At 44.2% G+C, this 21,783-nt stretch overlaps 1 protein-coding gene across 1 annotated transcript in view; it reads left to right on the forward strand.

The window, feature by feature from the left end:
- Positions 1-21,783, forward strand: part of anks1b (ankyrin repeat and sterile alpha motif domain containing 1B) — a 295,647-nt gene that overhangs the window by 66,673 nt on the left and 207,191 nt on the right. Inside the window, 2 exon segments of the mRNA XM_083758106.1 lie at positions 12,585-12,665; positions 15,680-15,836. Coding sequence (XP_083614232.1) covers positions 12,585-12,665; positions 15,680-15,836 — 238 coding nt within the window.

A 21,783-nucleotide genomic window follows, 5' to 3' on the forward strand; every position in this document is an offset into this window, starting at 1 on the left:
TACAGATCACGGGTACAGAAAGCATTGCCTTCTCCATATATGGCGACTGCCAATTATTGCAGACACTGAACAGACACACACACACACACACAGACAGATTGTGTGACCGCCCAGTTGGAATCGCTGCAGTTTAAATCAATACCAGCAGTGGAAAAAAACGCAGGCCATCTCTCCAAGCTGCTGTTCTTCTCTTCGTTTGTTGTGAGAGAATGGATGATGTCGAATCCTTTCAGTTTGTGTTTGCCTCCGTCCATCTACTGTAGCTCTGTGTTTGCGTGAGTCAGCCTGATGTTCCCTTTTCTGCTCTCTGTCTCGATCTTGTTCAGACCGCTCACCCCTCCCTACCTCCCTCCCTCCCACTCTTTCTCTTTTTCCATCCTCCCCTATAATGCATCTCTCTCACAATATCTCCCTTTCAGCAGCAGTACATTATATTTCTTCTCTACAGTGGCCTCGCTCGCCGGCCTGCTCTAGTAATGGGAAATTTGTAGTGATGCCAGTGCCACAGCAGTGGAGTGTGACTACTTCAGAAAGGACCAACCACTGGACACAGTTTTTTTCCCTCCCCGTTCGTTCGTTCGTTCGTTCGTTCTTTCGTTCTTTCGTTCTTTCTTTCTTTCTTTCTTTCTTTCTTTCTTTTTCTTTCTTTCTTTCTTTTTCTTTCTTTCTTTCTTTCTTTCTTTCTTTCTTTCTTTCTTTCTTTCTTTCTTTCTTTCTTTCTTTCTTTCTTTCTTTCCTAAAGAGAACTTGGTGTAGTCTAAGTCTAGACAGTAAGAAGCTTGGGTCTCTCAGCAGGTTTGCCTCAAACTTTATAGCTGTCCTGTCAAGTGCCAGCCCAGTAAATAAAAAGTGCACGCATGCAGGGCAGGGGTGTGTTTCACATAAAATAACTAAAGCGTGGTGTTAAATTGAGGCCTGCGTTGATTGTAGACGGTGTATTGACACAGTGAGTGGGCTGTTTAATGGAGTCAACTCAGGACATTGCACATGTTCCACATGTTTCCATTCCTTTATAAGGAGGTGGGCGTTCATTTTTTTTGTTGGCATTGTTTGAGATGAGAGGCTTAGCCCCTGTAGCAGGGTGGAGAAATCCTTTCAGAATTTTAATGTGTTAAATACATGAATCTGAACCACTCGAGGAATAACTAAAATAACATGCCTACATTTAAAAAAAGGGTATTTTGTAGTATAAGTTGGGTTCATTCATTTGATATCGGATGGGTGGAACAAGGGTGTATCCTCCAAACTGAGTCCTAAACAATTTTTCTGGGGAAGCATAATCCTTTGCCAATAAATCAAGCATGCACAGAGCGGCAAGGACAGAGTTCTCCGTTCAATCAATTAGTAACGCCCAGCGCTCACTCAGGACGGAGATTGATAAAAGTACTGAGATTTATTGATATCAAAACCGATCACATCACTCCACAGGCTGGGAGCGTAGTCGTAGTCGATCGCCTCGGGAGTGTTTTGGCTACATCTAGCTACTTCAGCTACTTCCGGGATAGCGCCTGGTGTGTCGCTAAATGTGTTCCGCTGCTATAAATCGCTGGGCGCTCTGATTTAACCCATTCTGAACGGGCACCCATTTTGGTGTCAGCATCATGTTATGCTTTAGCTATTTAAAAATAGCAGATCTACAAGCTCATATCGCGCCACCGAGTGGCGCGATACGAGCTTGTAGGTCTGCTATTTTTGAAAAATCGAAGAGCGACTGACATTTTTAGAATCTGATCTCAGGTCAGAATGGGTTCATCAGAGCAGCGTGTGTCCGGCGGAAACCTCGTATGAATCTGATCTCAGGTCAGAATGGGTTAATGGATTAAATAACCCTGGGTGTTTGGTGTGTTAAGGGGCGCGGTTGTGTGTGGACTCTTAGCGGTAGTTTTTCAGAAGATAGAATAAAATGAAATAATCACCCTTTTTTTAATTGCTTTAAATGCGCTTTTGCTTATCAGGATGTCATAAGACCAAACCTTCACCAAGCCTTGTGGTCTCAGTTACGGGAGTGAGTTTTATACTAGACCACAGCTACTGTAAAAGCCACTGTTACCCCCCCCCCCAAAATAAATTTGGTTCACGAATAACATTTCCTACATCTGAGCTCACAACGTGTCACATCGCAGGGCGTTGTGAGCTTGTAGATCTGCTATTTTCACTCGTTCGGGTGACCGGGGGAGAGACATTGCATTTCTGAAATACATTTACTTGAATCAATGCAAACGGTGCTCTCTCTCTCTCTCTCTCTCTCTCTCTCTCTCTCTCTCAAACATCACCGGATCAAACACATGCTGTTGCAGGCATAATTAACAACACATTTTATTCTTCCGTGGCTTATATATACAGTGTCTTTCTTGTCTCAGTTGGTCTGTTGTTCTGACGTGTTGTTTGTTCACGCAGTTAGCAGCATAGACGGGTTCAACTTCATGTCTGTCGACATACATGGCCTTTTTCGCATCATCCCAGTTCTCCCCGTTACCACCTGTCAATGGACGACAGACACACAGCTGCTCCTGTATGCTGGGTGATGGATTCAAGTTGCGAGCAAAACACACGCACGCACACAGTATCGACACCTGAAGGAGAATAACTGCCAGATTGTGTGTGTGCGTGTGTGTGCGCGCGTGTGTGTGATCTCATCTCATTTGCAGAGACCCGTGTGGGCCGAGAATAGACATACCGTAGTAGACGCTGCAACAGCTGCAGCACGCCTGCCACATTCTATTCTACTCTGCTCTAATCTATTATCAGTGGTCCTGGAACCTTCCCATGCCATGGAGGAGGACCCCCAAATGAATGTGTTTGACTGTGCACTCTACTCTGTTCTATTGTATTTAAAACCCATTTTGACATGAGATGATCAGATTCTAAAAATGTCTTCTACATCCTGACAGCTTTCTGAAAAAGCTATGTTCTTCGATTTTTCAAAAATAGCAGACCTACAAGCTCGTAGCGCGCCACTCGGTGGCGCGCTATGAGCTTGTAGATCTGCTATTTTTCAATAGCTAAAGCATAACATAATGCTAACACCAAAAGGGGTTCCCACCCAAAATGGGTTAACTAATCTACAGAAGGTATTTCAACATGTTGATGCAGGGAAATATATTGTTTGAATTACTCGATACACTAAACTTTAATGATTAAAACATATTTGGAAACCTTTGAATGATTTACATAATAATGATAATAACAAACTTTATTTATATAGCACCGACTTTCATATCATAGAATGCAGTGCAAAGTGCTTTACAGTGGAAAAAATAAATTTAAAATGGCATTACACTGATAAGCTAAAACGGTGCAAGCAAAATCACAGTAACATTAAGACAATACAAAACGGTATAGCAAACTGCATAAAAACGGCAGCAAATCGGGCAGAACAGTGAGCATGAATAAGAACACACACATGAACGAGAACACACCGGTTTAAAAACTCAACTAAAAGCAAGTGTGAAAAGGTGGGACTTGAGCTGTGCTTTAAATATGTCTACAGAGGGTGCCTGTCTGAGCTGTAGTGGGGTTTTTTTCCAGGCTGTCGGCCCGTGGAAGCAGAAAGCTGCTTCACTGTGTTTTTAGTTGTCATTTTTTTGGCACCTGAGCAGGCCAGCAGTGGAGGGCTTTAGTGTATATATACCATTGTCTTATTTCTCTAAGGACAGCAGACAGATTGACTCTTGCAAGATTGACTCCTTGAACCATGCACGCACACACGCATGCACGCACACACAAGCACGCACGCATGCAATGTACACACTCACAGGATGAGCACATGAGAAAAGTGCATCAATAGACACCCTGAATCATGGGGGGACGGGGCGGGGACGGGGGGACGGCGGGGGGTTGGTGTGTATTATTGATTACTCATGTCAGGCCTGAGTGAGAATGAAAGTGGGGTCAGCCATTCAATCAGTCGCTCAGGGGCGTGTGTGTGTGTTTGTGTGTATGTGTGTGTGTGTGTGTGTGTGTGTGTGTGTGCGTGTGTGCGTGCATGAGCGTGCGCGCTTGTATGAGGGCCAACTGTAAAGCACACTTTGAGAATTAGACATTGGGAGGACAATTTTCCATGTCCAGGTTGTTGGTAAGGGGGGGAGGGAGGGAGGGAGGGGGGGGGGATGCATGTAGATTAGACACAACAACAGACCGACATGCGGAAACAACGGTGGAACATGCGCTGCTCCCGTGCTTGCGGTTAGGGTTAGGTTATGGATTGAGGTTATCGGTCTAATGACTGTCGGACCAAAAGTATGTCTAAGCTAAAGCCTGTACCAGAGAGAGAGAGAGAGAGTCCAGAGGGATCAGAGAGATCAGAGGTCAGCTTGCCCTCGAGATAACTTCCTGTGACTTTTGACCCCAGGGATGTGACCTGGGACGTTTTCTTTTTGTCGTGGTGTCATGGTCTATAGGACAGTGGGTCTCAAAGTGTGGGGGTCCTTGAGGAGATTCAAGGCAAAAATTATAGTTAGGAACCAAATTAACCCTTACTGGTCAGTTAACTCCCTACGAGAGTGTGCACATGGAACCGCAAAGGCCCATTCGGTTCCTTTTGTAGATACACTCTCAGAGTTGTGACGGACTGTGCTCTAATGCATTCCAACATTCTCTCTCTTTCTCTCTCTCTCTCTCTCTCTCTCTCTCTCTCTCTAATATACTCTCTCTCGCTCTCTGTCTCTGCCCACTCACACAGAGTGGTTTAATTAATTCTCGGGACATACCAGCCCCACTCCTCCCTCCTTGAGCAGAGAGGCGGAATTAGCAGTGAATCAAAGAATGAACGAACGAACGCAGGCGTTTGCATAACCACCAGCTATACCTTCAAAGAGAGAGAGAGAGACGGAGAGAGAGAGAGAGAGACACAAAAAGAGAGAGAGAGACGGAGAGAGAGAGAGAGAGAGAGAGAGAGTGTGATTTAGTGGCTTCAGGCTAACTGTTACATATTGTATATTCTGCTCTCTATTTCTGCAGGAATGTAATTGGCCTACTGAGTATTTCAATGCTCTTGCTCGGACTCATCTCACCTACTCTGGTGCACACACGCACACACACGCACACACATACAGTTACACACACAGTGACACTCTATTATGCATTGCGTGCTTTATGCCCAGAGGCATCATGGGAGATGTGACGTCTCTGGGGAGGGAGGAGCTGAATTCAATATTAACTGCAGCTATAGCTTACGGATAGGCTAGCTTGAAGTGTGTGTGTGTGTGTGTGTGTGTGTGTGTGTGTGTGTGTGTGTGTGTGTGTGTGTGTGTGTGTGTGTGTGTGTGTGTGTGTGTGTGTGTGTGTGTGTGTGTGTGTGTGTGTGTGTGTGTGTGTGTGTGTGTGTGTGTGTGTGTGTGTGTGTGTGTGTGTGTGTGTGTGTGTGCATGCATAGGCGTACTGTGTGTGTGTGTGTGTATGTATGTATGCAGCTTGTCATGTGTCATTTGCAGGTGTGTGAGTGCATGCAGGCTAATGATAAATATGCATGGCAGGTTGACACATGAGCATGTTGTACAGCAGTGATTCTGCCTGTAAATGGTGCATTTATTGCATTCATTCATTCGCACGCACACACGCACGCATGCACGCACACAGTGACGGAAACCATGCACGGCACCAACCTGCTCATCAGGAGCAATGAGGGATTCAGTGTCTAAGCTTGCTCAAGGACACTCTGATGGAGCCTTGCATCGAACTGAGGAGCGGCCCTATAGGCAGGGGTTGGGAAAAGTACTAACATTTGTAACGTACAAGTATCAATACTGCAATCATGCAGACATACTGTATGTTTTGTAATAATAATCAAAGTAACTAGTAACTGAAGTTTTCAAATAAATAGTAAAAGTACAATATTTGCCTCTGAGATGTAGTGGAGTATAGGTAAAAGTGATTGGAAATTTTAAACACTCAAGTAAAGTATATATGCCTCAAAATTGTACTTAAGTACAGTACTTGTATCAGTCAGTCAGTCAGTCAGTCAGCCAGCCAGCCAGCCAGCCAGTCAGTCAGTCAGTGAGCTGCTGTGTGTTATATTCCTATAGTGTCGGTCAAAAGAGGAAATTAAGAAACAGCACTTCCTGGCTCCTCTTATTTGACCGTGTGGTGCAGACACCTTGTAAATCTCCCAACGTACTGCACTGTATTGGTTTCCTTTTTTTATTCGCTCTTGAGTTATTGCCAGACACCCGCGAGCAGGCAGAAATCTCTTTTGGTTCACACTTTATTAATTTGTGTGAACTTCCAACAGTGTACAGTAGACATCCCAGGTTCTGGGAGTCTCCTGGGAATTAGCGTCCGATCCCAGACACCTGCGAGCAGTCAGAAATCTCCCGCAAATGCCGACCAAAGCGACCTAACGGTTGATTTTTATTATAATTGTCTCTATAATCAACAAATGACCACTTATAGTGACTTCAGTGTCAGTTTCACTCTCACTCGCTCTCTCTCTGTCTCACACACACACACACACACACACACACACACACACACACACACACACACACACACCGTAGTGCCTGAGGTTAATTGAATAGGACATGGCATCGTCTGCATTTTTGACTAATCTAGCGGCATTCTCCCTCCACCTCCATTATCTAATCTCATGTTTTCTTCTAATTCAATTCCCAGCGCTGCTGCTTGTTGTGTGTGTGCGTGCGCGTGTGTGTGCGTGTGAGTTGACTTTAGCACAGAGAACAATAGAGACAGACACACTAAGGCCTGCACCCAGTAGTTCTGGGACAGAACCACAGCTCAGCAGAACTAAAACAGAACATTGCTGATAAGAATTATCTTATGGGGTATTTTATTTGCTGGGGAAAACGGTGTGCTTGCGTTTTGTCCAATGCAAAGTGTTTGTTTTCTTTAAAGGTTTTATGACATTCATTTTCATTTCTTTTTCTTTTTTCTTTTAGGTTTATGACCTCAATTACACCCAAAAAAACCTGAACTTTGAACATTCAGTGGATTTTCTGTGGTCTGCAGTTTTCTTTGGGGTTTTGTGGGCCTTTTGAGCTACAATGAAAACGGGCAACACAGTGAAACAGTGACATCTGCTGGCAAATCCCATTGACATATATGGGATTTGCAGTAAGTGATGTCACTTACTGCCGGCAAATCAGAGCACCTGTTTGAGCCAGAAAACCCCAGATCACAGAAAATCTACTGAATGTTAAAAGTTCATGTTTTTTGGGTGCAATTGAGATTAGAAAACCTAAAAAAAACAAGAACAATTCCAAAACCTTTTTTTTAATGTCACAATCCCTTTAACCACTTGAACCCCTGGCATCTATAGAGCATAGCAGTGGGCGCGGTGTTCTGGTTCCACTGAAAAATCAGCCTTTCATTTTCCCCATAGAGATTTACAAAGATATTGATATCAATTATTTTAAGCCTAGAATCAAGCCATCCAGGATCCTGGTGAATCATGACTATGTGAAAAATAATAAATTCATATTTAATTATATGATATACTATATTTAATAAATACCCTTTGCTTAAAAATATTCACATAATCACAGGTTTTATGGTCATGATTCACCATCCTGGATGGGTTGATTCTAGGCTTAACCACGCCCAGATCTACAAGCTCACAAATTCTACTGTAGATCTGCTATTTTTGGCGAAGAGATTTGTTGCAAAGAAACTGGTCCAAGTCTAGTTGCAACTCGGGGTGATAAATGGGTTCAATCGGTTAAAGGACCAGTCTGTAGAGATGTGTTTAATTGTCGTGTTGGTGCAGGACGGGTAGCACCTGTGTAACTCTCACCACCTGCAGTCCATATGAAACAGATCTTGGATTATTCCACAGCGATAAGGGCAATTTGTTTAATTTTCTTCCTTTTCTTTTCATTGTTTTAACGTTAGAGCAGACAAGCAGGATGTCAGTATAGGAGCGTGCTGTTGTGATTTAGGTCGGTGGACCACCTGAGTGGTCCCTCACGAGTCTCCATCTAAACCAAAGGGGTTGTGGGTGAGGGTCAGCTGAGTCGCACGCCGCGGAGAACATGATGTGTCAACACCAGCCCGTATTGCACATACATTCTAGCTTATTAGAGACACACACAGTCACACACAGAGAGAAATATATAGTATGAAAAGAGGATATATTATGAGTTGGTCATCATATCACGGATGTTTCGCCACTGGTCATAAATCATGACACGTGCGTGCTGCGGTAACGAGAGCATGTGTGTGTGCAGTGACCCCCCACTCCCCCCACTCCCCACCGCACCAAGAACAAGGTGTCGGTGAGTGTAGACAGCGTTTCTCCTTGTTTCCTTCTGGGCTGTCACAACACACACACACACACACACACACACACACACAGCTGGTCGCTCACATATTCCCTTACAAAGTAGGGTATGCATGTATGCACGTTTGTTTGTGCAGGTTGTTTATGAAGGGTGTGTGAGAGAGCGCATGACTGGTGTTTTTGTGCATTCATTTGTGTGTGTGTGTGTTTGTGTGTGTGTGTGTGTGTGTGTGTGTGTGTGTGTGTGTGTGTGTGCGCGCTGTGTATAAGGAGGTGACATATTGTGTTTATGGGTGCGGGAGGCAGGCACAACGATATTTACTTGAAGAAGCCAAGTGTTAGTGAATTGGAGGCACAGATTGGTTTCTTGAAAACAACACGCACGCATGTGCGCTGCACGTGTGTGCCTGTGTGTGTGGCTGTGTGCGTGCGTGTGTAGGCCTTATTGATTCAGAATTCAGCCTGCTATAGTACAATGCTTTTATAATTGGGTACTATGTCTCAAAGTGGGGTCTAGGAACCCCCAGGCATCCTAGAGGGCATTCCAGGGGGTCCTCAGCTAAATGAGGATCGGTTGATAAATCTTCCCTTCTCGTTCGTGTGTGTGTTTGTGTGTGTGTTCAAATTGGGGTCCACGGCCAAATACATATCCTTGACATGAAAATGTTTGATTCACTGAATGACCCAATACAACGTATTCTTTATTGTTTCTCATAGTGGGTTATTGTCACTGTGTTTTGACACTATACGTGATGCTGAACTTTGAACATTCAGTGGATTTTCTGCCTGTGGTTTGGAGTTTTCTCTGGGGTTTGGAAGCCTTTTGAGCTGCAATGAAAATAGGCAAAAACAAAAAAAAACTGTGACATCTGCTGGCAAATCCCATTGTCATATACAGTATGGGATTTGCAGGCTGTGACATGACTGACATCACAAACAGCAGGAAAACCAGAGCACTTGTTTGAGCCAGTTTGTCATGTGTCTATGAGGTGACAGTACTTCATTAGACACCCTAGAGTCGTTTGTATGTGCAATGGTGTATTAACTTTGTATTCAGGGGTTCTTCCTGGAGGCTGAACCCTTGACAGTCAAACGGGCCAATGAAATAAACAGTAATATAGTGACATCACACTATCAGCCCCTCCCCTAACCCCTCCCCCTTTATCATACAACTACAGCTGTGGGTGCGGCTTCAGTTCAGGTGGATCACCACCCACCTGGCAAACCAGGCATACTTAATGAACTGGTGGGCATGCCCACATAAAAGCATGATTTTAACAAATACTGTACATTTTTTGGAAAAACTTCTTCCTCATATTATAATAATACCTGATGATCATGTTTTAGGGTGGAAAGAAATCGTGTCATGCACTCCATCTTTAAAAGTTCAGGTTTTGGGTGCAATTGAGCTCAGAAAACCTAAAAAAATAATAACATAAATTAAAAAACCTTTTTTTGAGCACAGCTGGAGAGCCTAATTAAACCAATGGAAATGCTTGGCTGGAAATAACCCATTGTATAATTTCGTTGCTGTCGTTTAATGTTCTTTTTTGTGTAAATTGATGCCCGACTTTGTCATACTGCACTACAGTGTCACATTAAAGTATAGCAATGATAATTCTAAGCTCACAAACCCTCAGGCGAACGTGGTTAAGTCTGTCTTTGTGTTTTATCAATATTTAACCGATGCAAATTTAACAAAAATTAACAAGAGCTTGTGACTACATTGGAACACGGGTCCTTTTTCCCCCCTATTTCCTGAAAAGTAGTTTCCACCCAGCAACGATGATATAATACCACCACCACCTCTCTCTCTCTCTCTCTCTCTCTCTCTCTCTCTCTCTCTCTCTCTCTCTCTCTCTCTCTCTCTCTCTCTCTCTCTCTCTCTCTCTCTCTCTCTCTCTCTCTCTCTCTCTCTCTCTGTCTCTCTCTCTCTCTCTGTCTCTCTCTCTCTCTCTCTCTCTCTCTCTCTCTCTCTCTCTCTCTCTCTCTCTCTCTCTCTCTCTCTCTCTCTCTCTCTCTGATTTGTACTTTCCTCTCACATTGAGTCAGCATCTCTTGAACCTTTGACCTCTCCCAGCAGTCTTTTTCCTCCCTCCCACTAACACCACATCAAAGAGGCTCCGCACGCGCAGTCGTGCACGCACGCACACGCGGCGGTGCTAAGTATCTGACCCAAGGTCGAAATTGTGCCCTACCATACTCTATGTTTGCGAAGTGTGCATGGAGTGGTGTTTGGTGAATGCGTATCTCACACACACACACACACACACACACACACACACACACACACACACACACACACACACACGGCGGTGCTAAGTATCTGACCCAAGGTCGAAATTGTGCCCCTCCATACTCTGTTTGCGAAGTGTGCATTGAGTGGTGTTTGGTGAATGCGTATCAATGTTATCATAGCTTAGCACCTTTTTATTTCTTATTTTTATTTAGTTTTGACTTCAGTTTTGACTTTACGTTAGTTTGTGTTTTTAAAGCAGGTTTGCTGGTTTACTAATTTTGTGAAGACGTTTTCTTTTGTATTTAATACCAGTAGTTTTAATTCAGCTCATAAAAAAGGCCGGTCCTTTTTTTGTGGCATGATGGCATCGATTATAAAAAATTATAATCAATAGAATAATTGCTAAGAAATTTGAATAATAATAAAATAATTGCAGCCCTACTATACTTGCCCAGCTCATCACTGTAGTATGACCTCCTGGGTGGGGGTGAGAATTAGGGTTGGGACACTGAACCGGTACTGTTTCAGAACCGGAATCTGTTCCAACGTATTTGGAACTGTTTCTGGAACCGTTTTTATTTTTATGTCAGAGCTGGTATGTGGACTTGATGTCTGCTATACAATTACTTTACTCTACCACGTTTTAATTTCACTCTGAGAATTGGTTCCATTTGTACTCTCTCAGAGTTACAGTCCTGTAAGGGTCCACTTGGTTCTATTTGTACTTTCTCAGAGTTACAGTCCTGTAAGGGTCCACTTGGTTCTATTTGTACTTTCTCAGAGTTACAGTCCTGTAAGGGTCCACTTGGTTCTATTTGTATTGTACTTTCTCAGAGTTACAGTCCTGTAAGGGTCCACTTGGTTCTATTTGTACTTTCTCAGAGTTACAGTCCTGTAAGGGTCCACTTGGTTCCATTTGTACTCTCTCAGAGTTACAGTCCTGTAAGGGTCCATTTGGTTCCATTTGTACTCTCTCAGAGTTACAGTCCTGTAAGGGTCCACTTGGTTCTATTTGTATTGTACTTTCTCAGAGTTACAGTCCTGTAAGGGTCCATTTGGTTCCATTTGTACTCTCTCAGAGTTACAGTCCTGTAAGGGTCCACTTGGTTATATTTGTACTTTCTCAGAGTTACAGTCCTGTAAGGGTCCATTTGGTTCCATTTGTACTCTCTCAGAGTTACAGTCCTGTAAGGGTCCATTTGGTTCCATTTGTACTCTCTCAGAGTTACAGTCCTGTAAGGGTCCACTTGGTTCTATTTGTACTTTCTCAGAGTTACAGTCCTGTAAGGGTCCATTTGGAACCCCCTATATGAATCATTATAGGGAACCGTTAAGGAATGCAACCGTTAAGAGGGAATCGTTACGGAAGCAGAATGGTTTAAATCCTAAAGTTTCCCAACCCTAGTGAGAGTGAAAACGTCAGTCCTATTAACGTCATGGCACACATGGCAGCCCTGGGCCGTCGACACCACGACTCAGCTAATTAGTATGTTTTCTCCCGACATGCCCGGAGAAATTCATGTGAAATGGAGAGGTCACATAATTACAGCTCTGGGAAATACCCCGGAGTAGTGAGTTAGGGTGTGTGTGTGCGTGTGCGGCGTGCATGCATGCGCACGTTTCATGTACATTTTGAGCATTTATGTGGGGGTGTTGTGTAGGTCGTGTGTAGGTGCGTACATTTGTGCATAATTATGTTTTATTTCCTGTGCATGTGAAATGTGTTTTTACATGTACAATCTGTAAATCGTCATGGACAGTGCGTCTGTGTATGTATACATGTTATAACTTATATGTATGTAGTATGTACGCACATTATTGTGTGTGTGTGTTTTCTGCTCACAATTAGTGCGTGCCTGGCTGTCTTTCTGAGATGGGGTTTAGTGTGGTTTTATTTGCATGCTCAGCCTTTTCTCTGTAACGTCTGCATTTAATTTAATTCAATTTTTTTGTTCATTTAACTTTAAATCAACACCCAGGAATTTGAACTTGTCATGATCTTTTAAGGTATTATGATGATGATGATCATCAAGGATTTGACATTCCCAACTTGTCCTGAACCCTAAAAGGAACTTGTTTTGTGACCCTTTGCTCTTGTTTTCTTCTCCACAGCATGTGGAAAGGCCTGAACGTCAACTGCACAGATAGTTCAGGATACACGCCGCTACACCACGCCTCGCTCAACGGTCACAGGTAGGAAGTGCAATAAACACCTCTGCACCACACACACACACACACACACACACACACACACACACACACACGCGCAAATGCATGGATTAAAGTTCTCTGTCGCCACCACTGATTTCAGTCATTTGTATTCCATATAATCCAGCGTGTCCGTGTGAAAGCATGCTGTGCACCGGAAATAGCAGATCTGCAAGCTCACAACACGTCGCACTGCGATATGTTGTGAGCTTGCGATCGGCTATTTTCGGTCATTAGTAATTTTAAGAATTTTAAGAATATTTGAAGTGTCAGGGTCTCAGAAATGTCATGATTTCTTCAGCTGGTCGGCCTAAAACATCATCATTAAATTGTCTTGAGATTTTATTTTGCTTGATTCCATGCAAATGGCATATTGCAAAATAGAATTGAATACACAGATGACGTCTTGCGTCGTCATTTACTACCCTAAACAAACATAGACTTGGCTGGCGACGGGTTATTGAGGGGCGCCAGCACCTCCTATGTCCAGCTTTGAGGGTTTGTGTAAACGCAAACATTGTGCAAACACAAACATTGAAAACAAAAGTGAGGACGCAAATTCTGATTGGCCAGAATGTGATGATGTACAGTATGATGATAAGAGCGCCCCTCACTTCACACAGGTGTGATTATTTTTAAATTAGGCTCTAAGCAAACATTAAAAGTCCATAGACGTGGCTGCCACGTGACGTGATTTCGGAAAGCCATGCATTGGAGGTGCTAGCAAAAAGACTAACTTATTGGATCACCTGTGAGAGACAGACAGACAGACAGACAACTCTCTCTCACCTGGGCCTGCTGATAAAGCCTCTCCACACCGTGGATTAGCATTAACCTCACCGTTGGCCCACTTTGGCGGAACTGAAGGATTAGCGGTGGCTTTTCGGGGCAATTATGTGGATTTCCTGCTCCAGATCAACGGGAGGAAAGGGAACGGAGGGAGGGGAGGAGGAATGCAGCGTGACAGTACAGGAACGAAGCCAGCTACACGTGCCGGAACTTGTTTAAAGTGTTCGGTGGCCACGAAAAAGGCAGACGAAAGTGTCAATTAACATAGAGTGGGAGCCAGAGGGGTTTACTTTTACTATTCGGCTGAGGTTCTTTAAAATGATTGGCAACACTTTATGTGAAGGGTGTGTACATAACACTGTCATAATTAACTAGGACACCACACCTGTCATGAACGTGAAGGAATGTTGAAGACTGCATTTCACCGCTGAAGAAACGCCAGTCACTCAATGTTAATACTTGTCGTAGATAACAGTAGCACAACTTGAAATTTGCACTTTGTGCCCAGAAAAATAATCTGTGTGTTTGACTAGGGTTTGACTGGATTGCTCATTGTTCATAGTTCCGCACTGGAACTAGTTTAGACTCTAGAGTCAGTGCTAGCCTCTACAGTCAGTACTGAGCTCTAGTTTAGTACTGACTCTAGAGACTGTACTATCAAACTAATAATCAAGCAGTATCTCAGACGTATTTGACCCTCTCAATGGGATTACGAGTCCCAGAATGAGATTGAAAGGCTCAGTGCTGTTTACTAAGAGTCTATGTCACGCTCAGTCTCTTCCTGAGAATGACAGAGGCTTTTCCCTTCTCTATCTGTCTGTCTCTGTCTCTGTCTCTCTCTCTCTGTCTCTGTCTCTCTCTGGCTCACCTCACCACCTCAGAGAGAGGTGACAGTCTGAGTCGTGACACAGTGCCCCCGCTGTCTGGTGGCATTAGCAGCCTAGTGCTAGCAGCCCAGACGACTATGCTAGCCATGTGGGCCAAAATAATCACATTTGAACTGTAGCCTCGGTTTCCTGTTCTATTAGCTGATTAGAAAATAGCAGATCTACAATTGTGAGCTTGAGTGGTTAAAGTGAGTGGTTAAAGTGTGCATGGTCCATCTTTTAACCCATTAAAACTGGGAAAGCATCTGTGTCATTTTATTTTAGATTTATGTTTGCGTTGGCAATAGAAAATAGCAGATGTACAACCAAATTCAATCTAGAAAGAACACTGGTTTAGAATCGGCCTTATACTGTAGGTCTTAAGGTAGTGCTTAAAGTGTACAATCTTGTAATCTGTCTCTGTCTCACTCTTATCTCCCTGAAACCACACTGTCTGTCTGTCTGTCTGTCTGTCTGTCTCTCTTGTCTTTCTTTCTCTCTTTTAAGAGCAGGTTGAAAAAAAGAAGTTTCATAAACATGTTCCCCGTGTTGTTATCTGACTCTTGTATAGGTCCATGTTTTGTTTTAATCCTTGTTGTACTGTATATTTGCATTATTACTATTATTTGTATTTTATCATTTGTACCAACAATGAATTATAAAAGGACACACAGATGGTGCAGGGGTTTTAACAGCAGTGTTTAGGTATGATTGTTTGAGCACCTGTCTCTCCTGCTGCCTGCAGTACTATTTGGTTGGTGCCTGAAATGTATTCATGTGTTTGGAATGGGTTTAATAAAACCCTATAATTGTGTAAATCAACTCATGGGCCTTATTTTGAGTTAAGCAGTTATCAATTAGCTCCTAGTATAAAAGGGACCCAGGAGGCTCCAGGATGCCGAGGTTGAGTAGAGGCAACAAGCAGGTAACACCCAGGGAGAGCTGCTATAGGGGTCCCTTTATGGAAGCCTTCATAGCCTATATAATACAGTTTCTCAAGTTCTGGCTTTGTTGTCCTAATTTGCTCTCAAGTTTATTTTCTATGTTAGTCTTTTTGTAAGGTTAGTCTTTAGTGTTTTGTTTGTTCATGGCCTTTCCACTGTAATAATAATAAGCTGCAACGGTGGGAAATAAAACACCCTAAAAAGTATTTTTGGACTTTTTGTCACTTTTTGGAACTTTTCCGCTCGGCGGCAACTTTACAGTGTCCATTGTGTAACACTGTTTGGTGCTTTATAAATACATTTGACTTACTTACTACTTCTTATCTGTCTGTTTGTCTGTCTCTTGTCTTTCTGTGTGTGTGTGTGTGTGTGTGTGTGTGTGTGTGTGTGTGTCTCTCAGAGAGGTGGTGCTGAAGCTGCTGCAGTTGGAGGCCTCCACCAACGTGGCGGACAGTAAAGGCTGCTTCCCGCTGCACCTGGCCGCCTGGCGCGGAGACGTGCACATCGTGCGCATCCTCATCCACCACGGCCCCTCCCACTGCCGCGTCAACCAACAGGTAGGTGGCGCTGTAGTGTAGTGTAGGCCAAGCACGTTTTTCCCGGGACTTTTATATACCCCAAAGTTATTTAGATGAATACATGTTTCTTCATTGTGTACGCATGATGTAACCTGGTGGGAACTAGCCTGGCTGGGAGGCATACCATATCGGCTTCATATGATCCGGTCGGGAGCGGATGATACAGTATCTTTACGTCATGTTGTAGTCACCGGTTTGTTGTCATCAGCCGGAATCAGAATTACCCCAAAGTAATTCCCTGCATCATAATTTTAGGGCCTAACCAATCAATAGCCTTGATGTGGCGTATATGAACCCGACAGGTTTCTTCAAGTGCTTCTTGGAATACTTTGTTCGGTACATCCATATTTTATTCCAGCTTGTATAGTGACTGGCGAGACTAAAAACAGGGGGGACCATAACTCCATAACCATAACCACTATGGTGGGGGGGTCTAAACCATGCCTAGAACAGGATCACACAGGCGGTTTAGTAACACAGACCAGGCTTTCCTCCGAGGTGGAAAGCCATGGTGGCTCGAGGTTAGGTGCAGCATACCTGAGGCAATAAATACATAAAATACATACTGTAGGCTCACAGGTTGCATATCGACAAAACCTCCGTAACCATTTCAAACGGAGCTAATCAAAAGCTGTAGAGCTGTAGACTGCTATACTCACTATACAGTAGTTGTGACTGCCGTCAGTTCAAGTGGTGAGCAGTGGTTGGAAAAATCCACAATAATACATTGATAAAATATAAACGATCTATGCAGAATAAGGCAGAGCAGAAGGAGAGATCGGCGGGGCCGTGCTAAACTAAACACTACCCGATTTCAGACTACACACACACACACACACACACACACACACACACACACACACACACAGTCCCAAGAATACGCTATTATGTGGGGCACATTGTCAGCCTGTAGAGTGTAGATCAGCTCTTACTTACACAATGTATGCCTATACGTGCATTGTGCAAAGACGAAGCACAAATAAATCCAATAGCCTTGTGAGGCGCGCAGCTAAAAGTTGATAAATGCGATGTTTTACTGCTTTGTGTGTGTGTGTGTGTGTGTGTGTGTGTGTGTGTGTGTGTGTGCGTTCTCTCTCTCTCTCTCTCTCTCTCTCTCTCTCTGGTCCAGTGCTTACAGCAAGCGAGAGATGAAATGATGGGATTTCAAAGTATATGGTCTACTGGTGTTCTGTCTGGGTCCGACGTCCGTCCCGATTTGTCGGAGGGCTGACTGACTGTCACCCTTACAGATTTTGTCTCGGGTTCGTTTTCCAGGCTGCGTTTTTGATCAAAACGGGCTTGATTTGCGACTCGTAGCTATAAAGCGTTTATGATCACGCTTACAAAATGTATGTTTTGGGTGAATAAAAAAAACATTTGCGGGACACGTTTACTTCCTGTCTTAAGTTTTCCATTCACTTACATTTTGGCGATTCCCGAAACAATATGGATTCAGCCACTAGATGGCACCAGATGGCAGCGAGTGAGTTAAATCAATTGTGACAATTAGATGATTGTGTAATAATTGTGACGGGCCAATATTTTCCCTACTTTTACAGAGCCGTATACCACTGATTATCAACATGCTGACAGAAAGTTTTGTCAAAAATGCTCTCATCAATTTGAAAAGGGTATACTTTTGATTAAAGTTTATATTTGAGAAGAATTATCTTAACAATAAAAATTTTTAAAAAAAATAAACAAATAACCACTCAAGCCATTCAAAATGTAAAAAATATAGAAAATTAATCAAATAGGATTCTGTCAGGCTCTAGTATGGATGAGCGTGGGACGGCGTTGATTCCAACACTGTTCCCGTCATTACCAGCCGTTGAGTTTACCTCCAGGACGTCCTTGAGTTTTTTTGCAACGATACGATACTATAACGACTCCCTCAAGGAAGGTGATTTGCCGGCTATTTACAGAGCCTAATAAGCACATTCTCCTCCATAGTCATCAGCCAAATTGTTTCCCTCAGGGGCGGGGGGGGGGGGGGGTCTTAATCATTGGCTGTGATGAATGGCATCTGTCCGTCGCCCCCTCTGACGTGAAGAGTTTTGTCAGCAAAAGTGGAACGTAATTTTATTTAAGCGTATAGTAGCTTTGGGTCCCAACCGCTTTTCATCCAATGTCTCTGTATAGGCTACCGGTGTCTTTAGTCCTTGGCTCGGATCTTCAATAGTTCTTTTTAAATTCGGCAATTGCCTGGATACTCAAGAGTGTTTAAAACGTGTAAAAGCTTTCACCAGACAGAACCAGGAACGTTTTGTTGATGTCATCCCAAGTTTACTTTTGCACATTATATTCTCTGCTACCTGCAATGTTAAGTCCTGAAGTCTTGTAAAGTTAACTTTCCTTGACCGTGCACCCGGTAAGAATGTCCATACGAGACATTGAGACGAATTGGAGTCGTGTGGGCTTCCTTGCTTTAAAGATGGTCGTGATCAAGCAACAGCATCAGTGACGTGTTGCGGAGCAGGTTGGTGCTCCACAATGACCATGCATCTAGTTACTGCGTGCGTTGGGTCAGGTTGGTGCTCCACAATGACCATGCATCTAGTTGCTGCGTGCGTTGGGTCAGGTTGGTGCTCCACAATGACCATGCATCTAGTTACTGCGTGCGTTGGGTCAGGTTGGTGCTTCACAATGACCGTGCATCTAGTTGCTGCGTGCGTTGGGTCAGGTCGGTGCTTCACAATGACCATGCATCTAGTTACTGCGTGCGTTGGGTCAGGTTGGTGCTTCACAATGACCATGCATCTAGTTGCTGCGTGCGTTGGGTCAGGTCGGTGCTCCACAATGACCATGCATCTAGTTGCTGCGTGCGTTGGGTCAGGTTGGTGCTCCACAATGACCATGCATCTAGTTACTGCGTGCGTTGGGTCAGGTTGGTGCTTCACAATGACCGTGCATCTAGTTGCTGCGTGCGTTGGGTCAGGTTGGTGCTCCACAATGACCATGCATCTAGTTGCTGCGTGTGTTGGGTCAGGTCGGTGCTTCACAATGACCATGCATCTAGTTACTGCGTGCGTTGGGTCAGGTTGGTGCTTCACAATGACCATGCATCTAGTTGCTGCGTGCGTTGGGTCAGGTTGGTGCTTCACAATGACCATGCATCTAGTTGCTGCGTGCGTTGGGTCAGGTTGGTGCTTCACAATGACCATGCATCTAGTTGCTGCGTGCGTTGGGTCAGGTTGGTGCTTCACAATGACCATGCATCTAGTTACTGCGTGCGTTGGGTCAGGTTGGTGCTTCACAATGACCATGCATCTAGTTACTGCGTGCGTTGGGTCACACACTGAAAGCGTATAGACAGCGAGCTGGTAGCAGCTCATCCGAGCTTAGCTGATGTGTCTGTCGGTGGACACACATCCGCACACCCACCACAACACACGGAGAGAGACAGAACGAGACAGCGTATAGACAACAGAGATATAGAGTCATGCAAACAATGTCTAATCTGTCTGCAAAACATCTAGCTGGGTCACCAAGCACGGCGCAGGCCTCGCGTAAACAAGCGATACCTCGTTATCCATCACTGTCTGTCACACCCTGACACTCAATGTGCACGCATGTTGGTGTGTGTGTGTATTTGTTTGTCTCTCTCTCGCTCCCACACACACACACACACACACACACACACACACACACACACACACACACACACACACACACACACACACACACGGTACAGACAGTAAACACAAACAGCTGTACATACACACCGCTGGGACCAATTAGGCAGTAAACAGGGGGTTGTGAATGGTTTACCACGACCAATAACCTCCACTAACCACTAATAATAACGCGCCATGTTGAGCACACACACCTACGCACATTTCTCTAATGCGCCTCCGTCCTCCGTCTCTCTCTCTCTCTCTCTCTCTCTCTCTCTCTCTCTCTCTCTCTCGTGTGCACACGCTCGATTCCGCAGGCCGGATTTCCCCATGTCTGGATATTTGATCATTTCTCGTAAACACCATTGGTTCCCAAAGTGGGGTCTGGGGACCCCTAGGGGTCATTGAGGGAGTTCCAGGGGGTCCCTGCAGCTAAATGATAGTTAGGAACCAAATGGGCTTTTATGGATCTCTAATTCTGAGAGTGTACAAATGAAAATTTTGTCCATTTGGTTCCATTTGTACACTCTAGATAGATAGAAATGCCATTAAATAGGGGGTCTGTAGCCTAATGCATGTCAAACTGGGGGGTCTAAAGCCGTGAAAATCTTCTCTTATGGGGGTCCCTGGCATATGTTTTCAAATGCAGGTCCGCGGGCTAATAAGTGTCAATTTGGGGGTCCTTTACATGAAAAGGTATGGGAACCACTATACAGTATACAGTATATGGCATATTCATCTCCTGCTCGTTTGATTAATAACATTATATATAAGCTTGTGAGCTTGTAGATCGGCTATTTTTGTCCCCCGGCGCCGGCGATACGACGAACTACGAGCGGGGTTTAACCCATTTTGGGCGGGAACCCCTTTTGGTGTTAGCATTATGTTATGCTTGAGCTTTTGAAAAATAGCAGATCTACAAGCTCATAGTGCACCACTGAGTGGTGCGCGACGAGCTTGTAGGTCTGTTATATATTTTTAAATCGACTGACATAGAAACATAGCTTTTTCAGAAAACTGTAGAAGTCATTATTAGAATCTGATCTCAGGTCAGAATGGGTTCAAGTGGTTAAGACAGAGCGCGTGCGCCGGCCCCTTGTGATCTGCCCTATATAAAAGTCAGCATAAACAATGACGATAGAGCCCATAAACGCACATACACACACACACACACAACCTCTGACAAGAGTAATAGCGGTGCGTGGGCAGAGAAAGTAATATCGTTGAGAAGAGGGGGTAATGCACAGCCGATCGGCCGGGTGCACGCTGTACTGTATGTCTCCGTGATATGTGTGTGTGTGTGTGTGTCGGGGGGGCTCACTATATCACGCTGACTAATGCATGCGGGCGTACTTTTAGCGTGTGCAGACGGACGAGGGGGACACACGGAGCCGGGGCATCGTAAACACACGCTCACTCCATAAATCTCAGCTTGCATATTCAGGTGCACGCAGCACGTGCATGCGGCGCACACACACACACACACACACACACACACACACACACACACACACACGTTTGTGATACTATACAGTACTTCTAAGGTGCATTTTTGAGGGCCTCCTATGCCCATGCTTTGTGTGTTTGTGTGTACCAAAATTGAGATGATTTGATTGGCTGAGCACGGAATGTGATGTATGATGATGTATGCTGATGTATATGACGATAAGAGCGTCCCTCACTTCACACAGGTGTGATTTTTAACCACTATATTTGGCAATCAAATCCAGTCCCATATTGGCCATTTGAAATGTTAGACACTGCCTTAGTGGCCCATATTGTCAGGATAGGCAGGAGATAGAACCCAAGCGCAGAGCCACAAGCAGAGAAGTTCAATAATGGTATTTATTGGAGCAGTAAAGCTTACAAGCAAAAGTAGTATACTGCATAACAGCAAAAACTCAGGATGTCCAAAAGCTAAACAGTTCAAAAATACAATAACAAAAATAACAAGGTCCAAAAAGCAAACCTCTCAATGAGTCCAATGTAGCAAGGTCCAAAATGCAAAATGTTTCAGAGGAATGAAACAGTGGAAACAAAAACCTCAGGAGCATCACAGGGAACACAAAGAATGTACTGGCAGTGTTTGTGTGGAATGAGTCCAGTCTTATAGGGAGCAGGATGATTGGAGAAGTGTCCTCAGGTGTGAAAGGGGCATGGCACTGTTGGGCTAAATGGCTAATGAGGAAGTGTGAGCAGGTGTGTGGCAAGGACTGAGAGCTGGAATGTAATGTGGGAGTGGTTGACATGGAGACATGGTCTGTAGGTCGCCAGACCATGACACATATGTGTGCAAATCCTTGCACACA

Source organism: Protomyctophum parallelum (genome assembly GCF_964188405.1).
Source record: "Protomyctophum parallelum genome assembly, chromosome: 22".
NCBI classification, from domain to species: Eukaryota; Metazoa; Chordata; class Actinopteri; order Myctophiformes; family Myctophidae; genus Protomyctophum; species Protomyctophum parallelum.